Source organism: Siniperca chuatsi, linkage group LG23 (assembly GCF_020085105.1).
Source record: "Siniperca chuatsi isolate FFG_IHB_CAS linkage group LG23, ASM2008510v1, whole genome shotgun sequence".
Taxonomy (NCBI): domain Eukaryota; kingdom Metazoa; phylum Chordata; class Actinopteri; order Centrarchiformes; family Sinipercidae; genus Siniperca; species Siniperca chuatsi.
Window position 1 is genome coordinate 11499434 of NC_058064.1, and position 16866 is coordinate 11516299.

The 16866-nt window shown below is 40.1% G+C and overlaps 1 protein-coding gene and 1 long non-coding RNA gene across 11 annotated transcripts; one reads left to right on the plus strand and one right to left on the minus strand.

The window, feature by feature from the left end:
* The first annotated feature begins 285 nt into the window (after positions 1–285).
* LOC122870981 (zinc finger protein 134-like) lies at positions 286–14053 on the plus strand. 10 transcript variants are annotated; one of them, XM_044185451.1, is made up of 11 exons: positions 286–424; positions 904–1075; positions 1310–1516; positions 2669–2717; positions 7777–7930; positions 8273–8387; positions 8567–8664; positions 8825–8935; positions 9369–9486; positions 10127–10354; positions 10653–14053. In XM_044185451.1, the coding sequence occupies exons 2-11, from the start codon at positions 904–906 to the stop codon at positions 11537–11539; spliced, it is 2139 nt and encodes a 712-aa protein (XP_044041386.1). In that variant the 5' UTR covers positions 286–424; the 3' UTR covers positions 11540–14053. The 10 variants fall into 10 exon arrangements, with proteins under 10 accessions (XP_044041386.1, XP_044041387.1, XP_044041396.1 ...); XM_044185452.1 differs by lacking the exon at positions 2669–2717 and having other exon boundaries at positions 7728–7930; positions 8273–8386; positions 8569–8664; XM_044185453.1 differs by lacking the exons at positions 286–424; positions 904–1075 and having other exon boundaries at positions 1402–1538.
* On the minus strand, positions 2896–6925 carry LOC122870982. Its single transcript, XR_006376752.1, has 4 exons — positions 6798–6925; positions 6535–6634; positions 5324–5533; positions 2896–3151 (listed from the first exon to the last, which is right to left on the minus strand). It is a non-coding gene; the product is annotated as an uncharacterized LOC122870982 (long non-coding RNA).
* Positions 14054–16866: the final 2813 nt, after the last annotated feature.

Consider the following 16866-nt stretch of genomic DNA (forward strand, 5'->3'; position numbering starts at 1 on the left):
GCTCCTGAAATGGCAAAAAGTCCAGGTCTGTATCTATACCGGGTATGCTTGTAACTAATTATTTCAGAGATATTTTACATTTAGTAACGTTAAACGGTTCTTAGTCGTTCTACTTGGCCGTAGTAGAGCTCAATTTGCTCGAAATGTACCGAGGAGTTTGGGTTGTTGTACTAGAGCGGCCCCCCTCGAACGAACAACGCCCCCTGTTAGCAAGGAAAATTCAGGATTTGCAACCAACATATTAGGTTCATTACCGCCACCTTCCGCTTCGGAGTGTGGACATGATGTTCCTGCAATAGCGGAGGCTGCAGTTTCAGGACCGCATTTCTAGGACCGCATTTCTAGGACCCTAGGTTTTCGTGACACTGCCGCCCAAGGACCGCATTTCTAGGACACATCCACACACGTGGACGACAGTCAAAGTGTGAGTACTAAATGTGAATCAAATTGTATTTGTTTAACGTTAAAAACAATTCTGATGGGAATTTGCCAGCAAAGTTAACGTTAGCTAGCCGAAGTGTGAGTAAGTTAGCTAACTATGATAGTCACTAAAAACAACGATCTGTTAGCTATGTTAACTATGCTGACTGCCTGTTTACCCCACAATATGTGTTATCAGCTAGTCTCTTCATTTTGACATTGTTTTGTACTGTTGGATGAGGCATTTGGCATTTTTAATAGTCAGTTATTATGTAGGCCTATTCTGCAGGCCCACTGTACACCACGAGTCTGTCATGTACTGTTCGGCCTATATGAAGTGATTTCATGGACACAGATTAAGCTCAATTCAGGACAGAAGATTCAAAATGTCTTTTGGTCCAGTACTAGGTTTAGGCCTAATTTATGTCTGTCAAATTATCTCAAAATGTTCAATTTGACCAATTAGGCTCTCTCTTTTTTAAGATGCATGTAACAATCCAAGAAGGGAGCTCCTTGCCCGAATTGAAAAGATGCACCACATGCTGCAAGGACTATCACTGCCCGTTCTGTAGCTCAACTTTGTTCCACCCAACAAAGCTGAGCAAGGTCAGAACCCATTTAGAGAGCCATTTCAACCGTGCAGTTCTCCATGAAGGTAAAGTGTACAAACATTATCTCGGGAAATGAAAATGAGTTATAGTGAATCTATGCATTAAAAGCAGCCTGAATGTTATGATCAATTCCATTTGAGCAATGAATCAAAACAAATACCTCTCTGATTTGTTTGTGGTGACCAGATACTTGATTCAGATTTTAGGTATTCATAATTTGCACTTTTAAATAATATGAAAACTAAATAATACTACAATTCTATGTTCTTATGTTTTAGGGTATACCATTCACAGATGTGGGTTAGATTGCCGACCACAATGGCATTACCACTGTATCCACTGCCAGTCAATGCTGTCACGTAAACCGGACTTCATTAAACACCTGTCTTTGTGCAAGGAGAAGCACCCTGCCATAACCCCCTCCATCCATGGATGGAGCGATGTGGAGGGTTGGATGGATGTGGTGGAGGGATGGAGGAGTGGAGGTGTGGATGGAAGGATGCAGAGGTGGATGTGGGTGCGGGATGGAGGTCTTGTTGGGGTGGATGTGAATGGAGGGATGTAGAGGTGGCTGTTGTGGAGAGGAAGGATGAAGGTGTGGATGGGGTGGATGGGGTGGAAGGAAGGATGAAGATGTGGATGGAGCGATGCAGTGGTGGAGGGGTAGACATTAAGACAGATTATAAAGAAAATTGATGGGTGTTGTATTGTCCTTGTTGAATCTGTTTAATTTATTATTGCTTGTTATTGTTTATTATTGTATTAAAAAATACAGTATATATACTGTGTGTGTGTGTGATAGCATATGAGTCCATTTTTATTTTACGTGATAATGAGCTAATTATGCTAATTACACAAATTGCCCAACATGCAATTCTAAGCAACCAAGTTGAATTAACTATAAGTACTTGGACAAGTAGCGTTTGCCTTGGTTGCACTTTTGCGGTCATCCACTTCACTAGGTGGCGCTGTTGCGAAAAACTAGGGTCCTAGCAATGCAGTCATGAACCTCTATTGCAGGAACATAGTATCTGGAGTGGACTGGGAACTAAGTGCTACCCATTAATCCTGCCTGTCTAATAAAATCAAAGAAAATTATAAAGCACACACTACTTGACAAGTTAATTATCTTTGTATTATATTCATTGTCTTCATAATAAAATTCCAGCTGTCCATCATACTTAAATTATTACAGCCTGAAAGAACAATTAATCTGTTTGAAAGTTCTTGTATGTGGACAAAAACTTAATATGCAACCATTTTGATAATTATTTAAGTCCTTTATCGAATAAAAACACCAAACATTCTCTGGTTCCAGCTTCTTAGATGTGATGATTTGCTGCTTCTCTCCATTTGATATCATTGTAAATGTAATATCTTTAGGTTTTGGACTGTTGGGTTGACAAAAGAAATAATCCGAAGGCTCTAGAAAATTGAGAAAATAATGGTCAGAGTAATCGACAATGAAAATAATCATTAATTGTAGTCCTATAACATCTATTTACTGTAGTTATTATAATGGATGCCCCTTATTCCAAAGCAGGGTGTGGTTGGATGTGTTGGAAGATGTAATATAAAGATGCTACTGCATTAATAATGTGGTGTTTATTTATTTCACTGCTTGCATCTACTGTTAGATCCTCATCTCCCTCTGTCATCCCTGCGCCTGCTGGTTCCACCACTGAGGTTGATGTCACATTAGTTTTAGTTTGAAAGTTAAACATAAAGGTTTCGCTTTGTGTGTTTCAGCTCATCCTTGAACTCTTAAAGAGGATGGATAAGGTTGACTGTAAAGCTATTCAGGATCATCTTAACATTTTCCAACAGAGGACAACAAACCACATGCATGAAGGGGTAGGCAATGTTAATGGCAGGATGTTTTACATGAGAAGACAATGTCATAGATGTCTAAGTAGCTTTAGATGTCCGTTACTATGAGATGTCAATGCAGAAATTCATAAACTGTTCATTTTAAGTAGGAGTGATGTTTTAATGGAAAACCAATAATTCATTCATATAAATAAACTTCTCCTGGGCTTCTTGACAGGACCAAGATGGAGAGGTGGAGATTTCAAAGTCAGCATTTATGGAGCTGGTTCAAACATTGCTTGGAGACCAGTCTGAAAAAGAACATTTCTTCAAGGTAAGTTTTACCACAACATTTTTTTTTTTTTAGGTTTTTCATTGGTAAAAGCCATTAATATATTTATCTAATATATGTATCCACCTTATGTGTCTATCTGTAAAATGATCTGTTTATCTTCTGGATATTTGATACATGATGATGTTTATGATATATTTTTCTTCCTCTCAAAGGAGGTCTTCTCAGCACAGTATGGAGCTCGTTTTGATACAGCGCTGCAGATCCTGGTGTGGGAGTTCTTCTACCGACTGGAAGAGTTGCTCCCAGTACCAAGTTTTTCACAGGTAGGCAGCAGGGTGAAGATAAACTGACCATCCAACTGACCTTCCATCCACTTGATCCCCAAATGCTGGCTGATAAATTATCTCTAGGTAATTAGCCATCGTTTCCATTGTTCCTGCTGTGTAGTAATGGCTAGTACAGTACAAATGTTTTCAAATCACAGAACTGTAGGGGCTAAAATGACTTTTGACTCATATTGAAGGTCATTGTGACATTTGTTAGGTTCAGAAAATGTGGTAACTGTAAAGCAACTGTGGGAAACAGTCTCTGGAGAGACTGTTGTTTATTGCCATTTCTCTTATACCAACACAGATTAGAAATGTAGATCCACATAGTAAAGAATGGTCTCGGAAGAAGAAGCCGGAGTTTAAAGTTTAAAATCCACCCACTTGTCTTTTCCAGGTATTCTCCATGTTTGACATTTCTTCCCTTGACTGTGAGTTTGAGCAGTTTGTCTCCGACCCTGAAGATCTGAAGAGGATTTTGCAGCACCAACAGGAGCGGCAACAGTTGACTAAAAGTAAGAATCTGTTAACATTTGGTATTCTGTTTCTGTTTGGTATGCTGATGTACCATTAAAATGAGCTTTTGCTAATCCCCACTCACCATCTAATACCCTCCATGTAATATTTCCTGTATTCTGTATTGAAATTCTCTGTGATTATATTATTCTGGTGCTGGTAGTGCTGGATTCGAGTACCTTTTACATGGAATTTCACTTCTACCATGACTATTATCTGTGTTTTTCAGGTGAATTCACCTTCATGTCAGACACTATCCTCTCCACGCTCGCATCTAAACACATTTCAGTGGCATCTGAAGATCAGATTGATCAAAAAATGGATGGGGGAGGTGTAGATGGCAAACAAGACACTTGGAAACCACAGGGAAGAAGTCAGGAGAAGTCAGAACAGAAGACAATTAGGCAAGAAGACAGCTGTAGTGTAGAAGATGTTTGTGAGGATGATGAGGAGACTGACGACAGTTCCACTGAAACTAATTCAAACTCTCGGCTGCACGAATACGGGCTGTCACCACTCACTTCCTCTCCATGTTCTGAAGAAGCTGGTGCGGCAGGTGACGTCGGTGAGCGTCTCTTGCATCGTACACAATTTTCTGGATAGTCTGAAAAAATATTCTCACTCCGGCGCAAGTGTTGGCTGCGAAGTCATATTGGGGGAAAAAAATCTTCACTGGGCATGTAGATTCTGTTGAGTGAATTCATCACTAATTCTCTTGTTTCCTGTTGGCAGAAACAGCTGGTGAAGCCACCTTCCAGCCACCCAGATGCTCACGAAGCTCAGCGGAAGGAGTGAAGGATCTCCTGGACCTGAGGAGAAACAAGGAGCCATCAGAAGAGAGCAGGATCCAGTCCTCAGCAGGGGCCAGAGCCGACGCCGCTCTTCCATTCAGCGAGAACTCCAGAAGAGCCAATGAAAACACCTGCCTGGAGTGTGGCAAGGCTTTTGCATCTCGGTCCACCTTGAAAAAACATCATGTTGTTCACTCTTCGGTACGGCCATTCAAGTGCACTCAATGCGACAAGGCATATAAAAGTCAAAAAGACCTGAATCAACATTTACTTATTCACTCTAAACCTAAAGCCCTGTCCTTCGCTTGCAGCCTTTGTGAGAAGAGATTTAGCTCTCAGGCTTTGCTTACAGTTCATCTGCGACGTCACAGCGGAGAGAGGCCGTTTGCCTGCTCGTACTGCGACAAGAGGTTCCTGACAAACGCGGTCTTGAAGTCCCACGTGCGCATTCACACTGGTGAGCGCCCGTATGCCTGTACTTTTTGCGACAAGAAATTCACACAGTTGTATCCGCGCACAGTGCACCTCAGGATGCATAAGAAAGAGAAGCCGTACCTGTGCAGCACATGTGGTATGTCCTTCTGTAGCTCTGGGGCCTTGCTGGTGCATTCACGCACTCACACAGGGGAGCGGCCTTATCAGTGTGAATCCTGTGGAAAAGGTTTCGCCACGGCTGTACAATTGACAGTACATCGGAGATTCCACACAGGAGAGAGGCCGTATTCTTGCTCACAATGTGACAAATCGTTCCACTGTAGTTCAGGACTGAAGAAACACATGAGGACACACACAGGAGAGAAACCTCACCAGTGTTTAACGTGCCACAAGACGTTTTCCCAGAAATCCAACATGAAAATACATCTCAAAGTCCACAAGAACATCTAGCATACTGTTTTTGGAGACAGGTTGTTAGCATGTGCACTGTATTTTAAGTGATAGATGGAAGCCTGGTTCATTCCTATGTCAGGACAAGCTTCGGTGCATCTTCATATCAATGAATCACTAACATGTATGTATGTAAATATGTATTTAAATGCAGACTTGGGACACTCAAATATTACAGGTTGGAGTGTATATAAATGCACCTTATGTTTTAAGAGACCATTATTAAAGAGCATAATGTTTAGGATTAGCTTAGGCTAAAGACTTGATGTTAGTGTTATGTTTAGAGTTACAGTATGTTAAGGTAATCCTTGAGATAGAGAATGTAAGTCAATAAAATGTGCTGACAAAATATGCCAACATTAAGGAGTGCTCATATGTACTTTGTGAATGAGCTGGTGTGTTTAAATCTGGGTGTAAATTTTACCCAAAATAGTATATTCAGAGTATAGCCCAACCGATACAACTGAGATAATAATAATTGAGAGTTTAAAAAATCCAATACTGATATATTGTCCAATATTAATTTTCTTTACACAACCCATAACATAAACATTTTTGATAAGGTTCCCTTAAATGTATTTGTAATGTAATGTATTTTACATTACATTTTTATAGTAATGTATGTTGTTAAAATCATAAAACATGAAATATTACTTATGATGAACTTATGTCAATAGGGTTTACACTGTATATGAGCCTAATTAATGTGTGTACCAAAGATTATTAACACTGCTTTATTTTAACTTTTAACTTCAAAATAGGTTTAAGATACCATGTGTATGTCAGAATATATAAACTTTCGTTTTTTCAAGACATATTGTTCCATCTACTGGACAAAGAGTGGATAGTCAGTTAGGAAAGTTTAATTATTAAAGTCTTACCTGTCACTAGAGAGGCTGCAGCTGCCATTGTAATCCTTTGCAAATCCACTTTTCTTGTGATTCATTAGACACCATTAATATTTTGCATCATCTTGTTGACCTTCAAATAATCACCAATAGGTTCGAATTTATGATCATGAGATGACTGCATGTTTCTTCTAATTTTAAAACAGTGGTAATTATACTTTAATGCAGTACATGTAGGCTATTATTCCATTTAAATAGTTCAATAAAATATGTTATAGTAGGGTCATAAAACACACCACATATGAGACAAACAACAAGCGAGTAACTTCCAAAATAATCAGCTTTTTACAAAAGTTAGAAAGACAGCAAAGATAGATGTTTACATTCTGATGTGAGCTTTTTGAGCTAAAATCTTATTTTGAAAACTGGCAACCGACTGAAGATCTGCGTTCCCATAGCAACCACACGACTTCCGCTATGCGTCTCATGCCTTCAGAAGAAAACCGACGAATTTAAGTGTTATTTAAGTGTTAACATTTTCTCAACGTACTCTCATTTGTTATGTACCCACTAAACGAAAACACAAATTACCATATGGTGAAGGGATTATGTACAGGTCAGGAGGAGAATTTTGACATGTCATTCATGCCTAATTTAAATTATGTGGAGATGCCACTTTTGTTTTGAAGGAATTGGACCGGAGGTTTCAATGTTGATGCTTTATACATCGAAACGCAAGTTCTTCAACACGTTAGCTAACTAGGCTACACTTTCCTCTAACACTGACAATGCATGCATCATTGACTGTATGCCGTCATGGTATGCATTGGCAATAGTATACACTATGATCTACTCATGCATAAATAGTCTTTCAAAATAAAACTAACGATTAGAGGGTAACTTTAAACTCTACTTCATATAGCTAACGTAACATATAGCTTCAGTAGTTAGCAAATTTAAGCTAACTACGCGCTCCTAAAATGGCCAGATATCGAGGTCTGTATTTGTCTCTATATGCTTCTACTTGTGGGATATTAATGGGAATAGTTACAGCAGTTGAATATTTTTAAAGATGGGATATAACTGTCAAAGCTGCCGTGGAGTGTGTAACGTTTAAGCAGACATAAGATACAGTGTTTACTTGTGTAACGTTAACTGTACAAGTTAACGTTTTTATTTATTCATTTATTTATTTTTTCCTTCTCTCTGCCTGCATCTTCTGTTAGATCCTCATCTCCCTCTGTCATCCCTGCGCCTGCTGGTCCCTCCGCTGAGGTTGATGTCAGCCTGTATGTGGCAGGTGGCCCAGGAGCGAAATGTAGACCAGTATGACAAACTGGCTGAATTCATCACATTAGTGACAGAGATGGTCCCAGAGCTTCTGAACTACAAACAGAGGACTCAGCTCATCCTTGGACTGAGAGCGCGGGTGAGTAAATGTGGATAATAGGGGTATTTATGAATAAAAAGAACATATTTTGTTTTTTGTATCTGTGGAGAAAACTGACTCATAAATTGAGCCAAGACACAAAAACCAGAATGTTTACTGGGTCTGTGAAACAAAATGTATTCATGACTTTACATAAACTAAAGGATTTCTTTCCTAGCTATCTATACAGTAATATGCATGGACTGTTAATGTTGGCATTTAACTGATAATGAAACATGTATTCAGTTGGTATTTTATTGTACTGTGTATACTGACATGGCACAAGGGTGTATCTGTCACTACATACATTTCAACAAATAGGTAATTTTTTGTGTTTTTCAGATAATTTTGGAATTTCTAAAGAAGGTGGATCCCGTTGACTGTAATGCTATCCAGGAACACCTCAAACTTTTCCAAAAGAGTACAACAAACTGCAAGGAGGAGGAGGAGGAGGAGGTAGGAAATATTTGTTCCTCAGTGTTTGACATAAGGACACGCTGGCGTGACCTTAAAAAACAACCCAAATGATGGTTTTATTATTAGACAGAGATGCAAAATTCATATACCACATGTTTTGATAAGGGGGACACTTGAATGGAAAACTGATGAAAATAAATCTCCCCTGGGCTTCATGGCAGGATCAAGATGGAGAGGTGGAGATATCAAAGTTGGCATTTGTGGAGTTGGTTCAGACATTACTCAGTGACAAATATGAAAAGGATAAATTTCTCCAGGTGAGTTCTGCTTCAACTATTACCAGTAATAGTTATAGTAAATTTTTTGTTTCTTTGTCCATCTGTATCGAAACCATTTGTTTATCAACTTCATATATTTGATGTATTTTCTTTAATAAGCAAGGAACGCCATGTATTTATGCTATTTTTCCTGTCCAAGGAGGTATTCCCAGCACTGTATGGAGCCCGTTTTGATACAGTGTTGCAGATCCTGGTGTGGGAGTTCTTCTACCGACTGGAAGAGTTTCTCCCAGTACCAAGTTTCTCTAAGGTAAGCCATTGTTTACAGGTCCTATACTATTAAAATTATTTTAATTTTTTTTAAAGTTGTAAAAGAGTTTGTGAAATAATGAATAGTGGATTAATCTTGTAAGTGTAGACAATAAGCCTCTACACAGTACTGCTGGGGCTAGAATGGCCATGTATTTTCAAATGCAGACTCTTGTAACTATTACTTCTTATATAAATATTAAAAGTCATAGTGAAAGTCACTTCATTTGTTTTAGTTGTGAAAGATTTGGTCAACTGGCAACTAGCACATCAGGTGTAGGGAAAGTCTTGGACATTGCTGTTTATTGCCAGTTTTCCTATGCCCACACAGGTTATGAATAACAGACCGACACTGGCAAGAGTGAGATTTCAAAATTGAAAATGTTTAGGAACTTTTTTTATTAAACATCTTTCACTCTTTTCCACTTATCCAGGTATCCTCCGTGTTTGACCTGTCCTCCTCTGACTTCCAGTTTGAGCAGTTTGTCTCTGATCATGACGATCTGAGGAAGATTCTACAGCATCAAAAGCAACGACAAAAGTTGACTAAAAGTAATGGCCTGTTTACTTTACATAATGCAAAGATTACTCCCTTCTTACTGTTGATTTTGTTGAAATTCAGTTTAATTTAAAGGTGCCCTATGGAGTTTTTGACCCCTAGTAGTGCTATGGAGCTGTTTTTCTTTTAGTGTGTCCCCATTTTGTTTGGTTTGTGCACACGAATGAGGATGTACATGCACGGGTGATGCAATACACAGTCGTACGAATGGTTTCACACTATTTCACTGATCAAAAGGGGGCGGAAACGCGCCAAGATATGCAGCAATGAGCCAGCAAAGGCAGGGAAGAAGAAGAAGAAGCCTGCTAGCAAGTAGACATGGATGTACAATGCTGGATTTAATATACTTTGCAAATGTGTTATGAAGAAGGAAATGCAATGTGTTTTGGTGAGTAACGCTGAATGTAAACATAACTTTTGCTTGTTTACAAGAAAACTCCACAGGGCCCCTTTAATGGTTTGGCTAATACCTACCTCTGATCTAATCTGTTATAATTACTGAAGAATATAGACTTAAATTTAGAGTCACTTCACAAAAATGATGAGATTTGATTTGTTTGTATCTATTAGCAGCAATCAGCACCACTCTTTACATGAATTTGTACCTTTTAACATGAATGTTTTCTGCTTTAGGTGAATTCTCCTTCATGTCGGACACTATCCTGTCCACACTTGCATCTAAACAGGCGTCAGTGGCATCAGATCACACTGATAGTTTAAGGGATGGAAAAGGTGGTGACTGCAGTGATGTAGAGACTGACGACAGTTCCACTGAACCTGATCCATCAAACTCGCAGTTGCAGGAGAGAGGAAAGTCACCGCCCCCTTCCTCTCCATGTTCTGAAGAAGCTGGCGTGGCAGGTGACAGTGTGGAGCATCTTTAATTTACGAGATATCTAACGCATAATGTTCAATTACATTTGCGTGATTCTCACTGAGAAGCTATTAATTTCTTCACTGTGGTTACATTAATAAAACTAGCTCAAAGCTCTTTGGCTAAGCCTCACTGCTGCTACTACCCAATACAGTCCAAGAATTCTCAGTGACCATGGTATAAAGGCCCTTAGTGCCTTACAGAGCTATTTTCCTGTATTATGAGCTGCTGTAAAAACTAATGCTAAAAAGGTAAAACCACCTTTTTTGTGTTTTTTGCCTGCAGATCATGCCATCAGCTTAGTCCGTCAAAGCACCTGTTGTTCCCCACCAGGTGTTTACGAGACACAAGTGACACTCCTGGAGCAAACCTCAGAGGAGCCTGCAGCGGACAGTACCAGAGTCCAGGAGCGTTGTAGCGCTGGAGAATTCAAGTTTGAAAACTTGCATTCCAATGCAGAGGAAACCGAAAACCTCACCTGTCCTGCGTGCCGTAAGAGTTTTAGGAAACCAATAACGCTAAGACGTCATCTAAGAGCTGAACACCCAACACTCATGCAGCTGCACCGCTGTGACAAATGCGAGAAGACTTTCCAGACAAAGCGTCGTCTAGAGCAGCACCTTCAAGCTCATGCTGAAGTGAAACCGTACGTTTGTTCCTATTGCGGCAAAGGGCTTCCATGCCCAAAAGTGCTGAAAACTCATTTGCGTCTTCACACTGGGGAACGTCCATATGCCTGTAAGTTTTGTGATAAGAAGTTCGACCAGCCGTACTCGCTGACGCAGCACGTCAGATTGCACAAAGGGGAGAAGCCGTACCTGTGTAGTGAATGTGGAAGAGCCTTTTCCAACTCCAGTGCTTTTCTGATCCATTCACGGCAGCACACAGGTGAAAGACCATATCACTGCAAGGACTGTGGAAAAAAATACATCACACTGCAAAGGCTTAAAGTCCATCAACGAATTCACACAGACGAGCGTCCATTTCCCTGCCCCCAGTGTGGCAAGTGTTTCCGTTGCCAATCGGGGCTCGCTAAACACCATCGAATTCACACTGGAGAAAGACCTTATAAATGTGTTGCGTGTGACAAAAGATTTTACACGTCACACAACCTGAAAATACATTTGCGAAGTCACAAGTTGACAAGACAAGCTAAAGCATCTACAGAGTGATCTTTTTGGTATGGGCCCGATAACTTTACCTGCTCTCTGATATGTGGGATATTTGAACATCTGAACGTTTGAACAGTTCAAGTTTGTGTTTGCATCTGGTAAGTTATATAGTATGGAAATAAATGTTGTTGCCCCAATCTTCAGATTCATCGTCCCAACAGTCAACAAGGTCTGCACACTGAAGACACTGCAACCCTTTGCCCCATCCACTGTACGCTGACTGCACATCTGGATATTTATAGCATTGTATACAGCAGTTTGAACGTGGTACCGTACATATGCGTGTGACCTGCAGAGTTCAGTAATAATTTCTGCTATAATTGCTGGTTTTTTGTCCAATAAGGAATGTCACTTTTTATTGTCTTGCTGCATATGAATAGTTTTTGTATACCTTGGGCAATTTACTGTCTAGACTTTGCAAGTGAACTTTGAATGTCACTGAATAAAATAATTGTTATCAGGCTTAAAATGTTATGGCCTATTTGAGTGTAATTCCTGTTCTTCTCCAGACTGGAAGAGTTCCTCCCAGTACCAAGTTTTTCACCCCTAGGGGTAACTGAGCAATTAATGCTTTCATTTATATCCATTAGAGAGATTTAACATCCTTATATGTACAGTATGGGATTAATGGAAGAAAATACAGTTTCCTGATGTGTTAAAACGCTTGATATTTCAGTGCTATTGAAAGTCTCTGTTCTGTCTTTTCAACATGAACGTTTCCTTTTCATCAGGACAATTCTCCATGTCAGACACCATCCCGTCACACACTCGCGTGTAAAAAAACCTCACCGGCATGTGAAGATCAAGTTGATCATATGATGGATGAGAACAAATACAGGACTGAGAAATCACTGCGAGGAAATAAGGAACAGAAGACTGAAGCGAGGAAACAATTGTACTGTAGAAGACTGCTGTCAGGATGATGGAGAGACTGACGACGGCTTCAATGAAACTGGGGGCCATCACCACTCACTTCCTCTCTGTGTCCTGTAGAAGGCACATGGCAGGTGACAGTGGTTGGCATCTCTTCCATTGTGGGCCTACATTATTTTCTGGATAACACAAAGACGTTAGAGAAGCAAACTGACTTGTTTTTGAATAAAGTATGTTATCTTTCCATTTCTTCTCTCAAAACTGAAAGGGTGTGGAAGGGAGACTGAAATTCACAATATGCCTTGGAAAAAAATCATTCTTCAGTCAAAGTGCAAGTCCAGAGATTTTCATGTATGTGACGGACTGTCTGACCCTCTTCCACTGGCCATGTTTGGTATAAACAGAGGGGTATTGTGGCCACTATGTTTGCCTTGTGTTGGGAAAAACTAGCTTTGAGTATAGCTTGTTCTCAACTCTGATACTCTTACACAGCTAGAGCATGATGCTGTCCACTCTTCACCAAGCCCTCTGGGAAAAATTATCATGTTTACAACTTGCAAGCGTTCATGTAATTAGATAATGCAAGATGGTATCAATTAAATTTGGGTTAAACTTCCTTGAACGACAGACTTTGGCTGACGTGAGGCACCCATGTTTGTTTGGTTTTCAGGCTCTTCAGTATTTCTAAATCGTTGAATATTGCCTAGAGCGGAATCCGCAAAGGCTTGACTGTGAAGTCACACAACTCTAGAGGCTGCAACTAACTGGTCAGTTGCTTGGTCTGTTAAATGTCTTGGTGATGTTTTCAAATTGTTATGGCTGACCAACAGTCCAAAACTCTATGATGAATGTCAATTTATAGTGATACAAAACAGAGAAAGGCAGCAAATCCTCACATTTTAGAAGCTAGAACTGGAACAAAATTGTGCTGACTATATTTTTCTTTCTTGAAAGCAAATAACAGGGACAAAATCTTCACATGGCATGTAGATTGAGCGAGTTTATCCCTAATTCTCCTGTTTCCTGTTGGCAGAAACAGCTGCCAGATGCTCAGAAAGTGAATGAACATCTGGATCTGAGCAGACGCAAGGAGCCATTGAAAGAGGATGTGATTTAGTGTTCTACAGGAGCTGTCTGTCCCATTCAGCACGAAACCAAAGCACAAGAGAGAGCGCAGATGAACACACCTGCTGGGAAAGTGGGAAGACGTTCAAATCACTGGACCTCTTGAAAGGACAGCAATGTGTTCACTTTTTGAAGCGGCCAATCCAGCGCAACAACTGTGACTAAACAGAGAAAAACCTGAAGCAGCGTCACATTGTTCACTCAGCAACACTAAGCATGCGCATGAGGACACACAGGAGAGAAACCGCAGCAGTGTCTCTATTGTCACGAGATGTTTTCCCAAAAATCCAACATAAAAGTGCATCTATTGCATCATCTGATGTGACAGATTAAAGCCTAGTTCATTTCTTATTCAGGACAAGCTGTTAATGTGTCTTCATATCACAAAATAACTACAAATCAAATGTTGCAGCTCAAACAAATATGGAAATGGTGCTACTGTAACAAGGGCTAAGGTGTACACATCCATACCAGGCATTTAAATTTCATAATAAACTATGAAAATGGCTCGTCTTATTTGTTTGTCTGTTTGTTTTTTGTCACACAGCCAGGCAGGTGTCACCTTTGACTGCACTGTCTACAGTCACCCCTTCAAATGTGCAATTTCTCCTTTTCACCACCTGAGGGAGACACACACCTTGTTATGTTCCAACCGAATGTGGATAAACTCACCGACAAAGGGGCCTTTAAGAAATTCACTTGCTTAAACTTCCCTAATGGCATCCCTCTCAGGAAACAGAACTCAATAATTCATAACAGGCGCTCATAAATTTCAATGAGTTTCTAATTAGGAGGAGCCCAGAGTAATTGTCTCTGAGGCGGTTCTAACAGGAGGAGGATCATGCTGACAGACTGACAGAGTCCTTGTGGCAGATTGCTGCAAATCACCTAATTATAAGTAGAAGTCAAACTTTCGGCTTTTAATGATAATTTTCTGCCTTTATTGGATAAGTTTACGATCGATGGAGAAAGGAAGGCGGAGAGAGGATTACATGTGACAAATGTGCCAGACATGAATCTGACATTTTCATCTTTACTTACAGCAAAACTGAGACTATAGAACCATTGCACAACAGTGATAGATTAAGTCATATTTTTCATTAATGATTGCTTACATATTCTTAAATATACTACATTATAGAGGCAATTTGTGAAATTAATATCTTTGTATGTTCTTCTGTGCAGCAAATGATGTACGTCAAAAAAACAACAAAAAACAGTGCAATGAAAGGCTTCTTAGGATCTTGACATTTTTTCAGTTGAGCCTGTTGATTTTATGTTGAGGACACTGAGGTCATGTCCTCAGTAACTTCTTCTGGGGAATTTAGCAATGTTGCAAGGTGTTTATATTCTGCAATTAAAAGCTTACACATGCTAAGCTATTTCTTAGGCTGATTCCAGTTTTTGATGTGTTTGTTATTGAGTTTTAGAGGTGCTGCTAGGCTAGCTCTTTCCAGTATTTCTGCTAAGCTAAGCTAACCAGCTTCTGGTTCCAACTTCATATTTAACAGATGGGTATGGGAGTGGTATCAATCTAATTTTCAGCAAGAAAGCAAATAAGCACATATTCCCAAATTGTCTAACTATTCCTTTAAAGATGCTGGGAGGAAGATAACAAGACATAACAGAAATATTGATATTAGCCTGCCAAACACATTTGCTTGACTGAATTACCGCTAATACTGCAGAGAGATGAATAACATCCAAGTGCAGTAAAGCAGACAGTGTAATAACAGTAATCACTTAGTGAAGTTCATTTACAGCAGTAAAACAAAGGTCGCTGACACCCCCGTTCTGGACGTCCCATGGATATTAGGTACTATTTACTGATACTGATAATTTAGTGAGATAACTCTTAAGGATGGTGTCTGGTGGCTGTGGAGGGACATCCAGAGGTATTTTGTATGTGTGTGAGCACATGAGCTTTGGCTTGGCAGAAGACACTGGACAGGTGGATGCTCAGCCAGCCAAAGTCCCATTACTTGCTCAGGGGGCAACCAGTGTGTGTGTGTCCCTGGGTGTGTGTGCGCGTGCATGCATGTGGTAATTACTTTTTCACTCTGTGTGTGCATGTTTGTGTGTGTGTGTGTGTGTGTGTGTGTGTGTGTGTGTGCAGACGGGGTGATTAGGGATGGGTGGCGGGTGGAGGGGCTTGTCAGAAGTTATCTTCCCATCTCATCTCATCATAGGCAGTCTGGCGGATTCCCTCGATGGCTCAACAGCCCGACGCCGCGGTGCTGCTGTCAATCGGCCCGTCAACGCCTGCAGAAATCGATGCCAATCTCCCTCGGTTTCTATTTTTAACCGAGGCTCAGCACCCAGGCCTTTGATAAGGATGCTGCCTCCTTTTGGCTCTCCTCTTTGCCTCGGATGAGCGGCCCCCCCTTCCAACCTCTTTCTCCTCCCCTGCTGATGAGAGGTGATAACAGACAGACGAGATGGAGCTAAAAGCACAGACCTGCCTGACACTCTGAAAGAAGCTTTCATGGTGGGGAAAATGATGATTGTTAGCACTATTACAAGTACTAAGAGCCATACGGGGTGTAATATTATTGGTCAAAGACACGATTGCATTTAAATAGTTACTTTTATCAGTGCTAGTACTATTACCAATGGTACTTCTGCTACAACTACCAATAATACACTACTACTACCTTTACTTAAGCCTTTCATTGACAAAAATATAGCAATACCACAATGTTAGATGTACTCGGGTGCTCTTTCAGGATGTGAAGATGTTGATGCATTAACTGGTATTAGAAGTATGTTAACATTTTCGGGGGAAAAAATTGAATTTTGAACATCTACGTTTCCATGACACAGGGCAAACTCTGTTGCTGATGAAGATCATGGAATATGAAAGCTCCAGAACAGCTACTAAATGGTTACAAATGGTTAAATGGTTTTGGTAACTGTTTTAATATTGCAGGCAACTTGACTGTAACATTCTATCATTAAGAAGTGTGACAAATCATATTTTATGAGTTTATTGTATGTTTCTTTTTTCATATATAACTTAATTCTGCAAAGTCACTGTTAACTGCAGCCCTCTGATTTATGTGTGGAGTATACACATATGTATACAGATGAGTGATAAATCTCTATCAGGATGACAATGCCACTATCCACTATCCCCAGGCCGTGAGGGGTCACCGAATGGTTTGATGATTATGAAAATGATGTGATGAGTTGGATTAACTGGGCAAAGCTGGCAACTGCCCCAAAAGCTCCAGGTTCACTGTGTGCCAGTTGCTTTTTGGTAATTGACTAAAGTACAATAAGACCTGCCCTGCCTCATTATGTAATCTAATGGCCCTATCTTGTAGAAG

Coding starts and splice junctions, on each gene's coding strand:
- LOC122870981 (XM_044185451.1), top strand. CDS start 904: ATGCATGTAACAATCCAAGAAGGGAGCTCCTTGCCCGAATTGAAAAGA. Junction 8,388..8,566: donor GGAGGAGGAGGAGGAGGAGG/TAGGAAATATTT, acceptor GGGCTTCATGGC/AGGATCAAGATGGAGAGGTG. Junction 10,355..10,652: donor TGAAGAAGCTGGCGTGGCAG/GTGACAGTGTGG, acceptor TTTTGCCTGCAG/ATCATGCCATCAGCTTAGTC.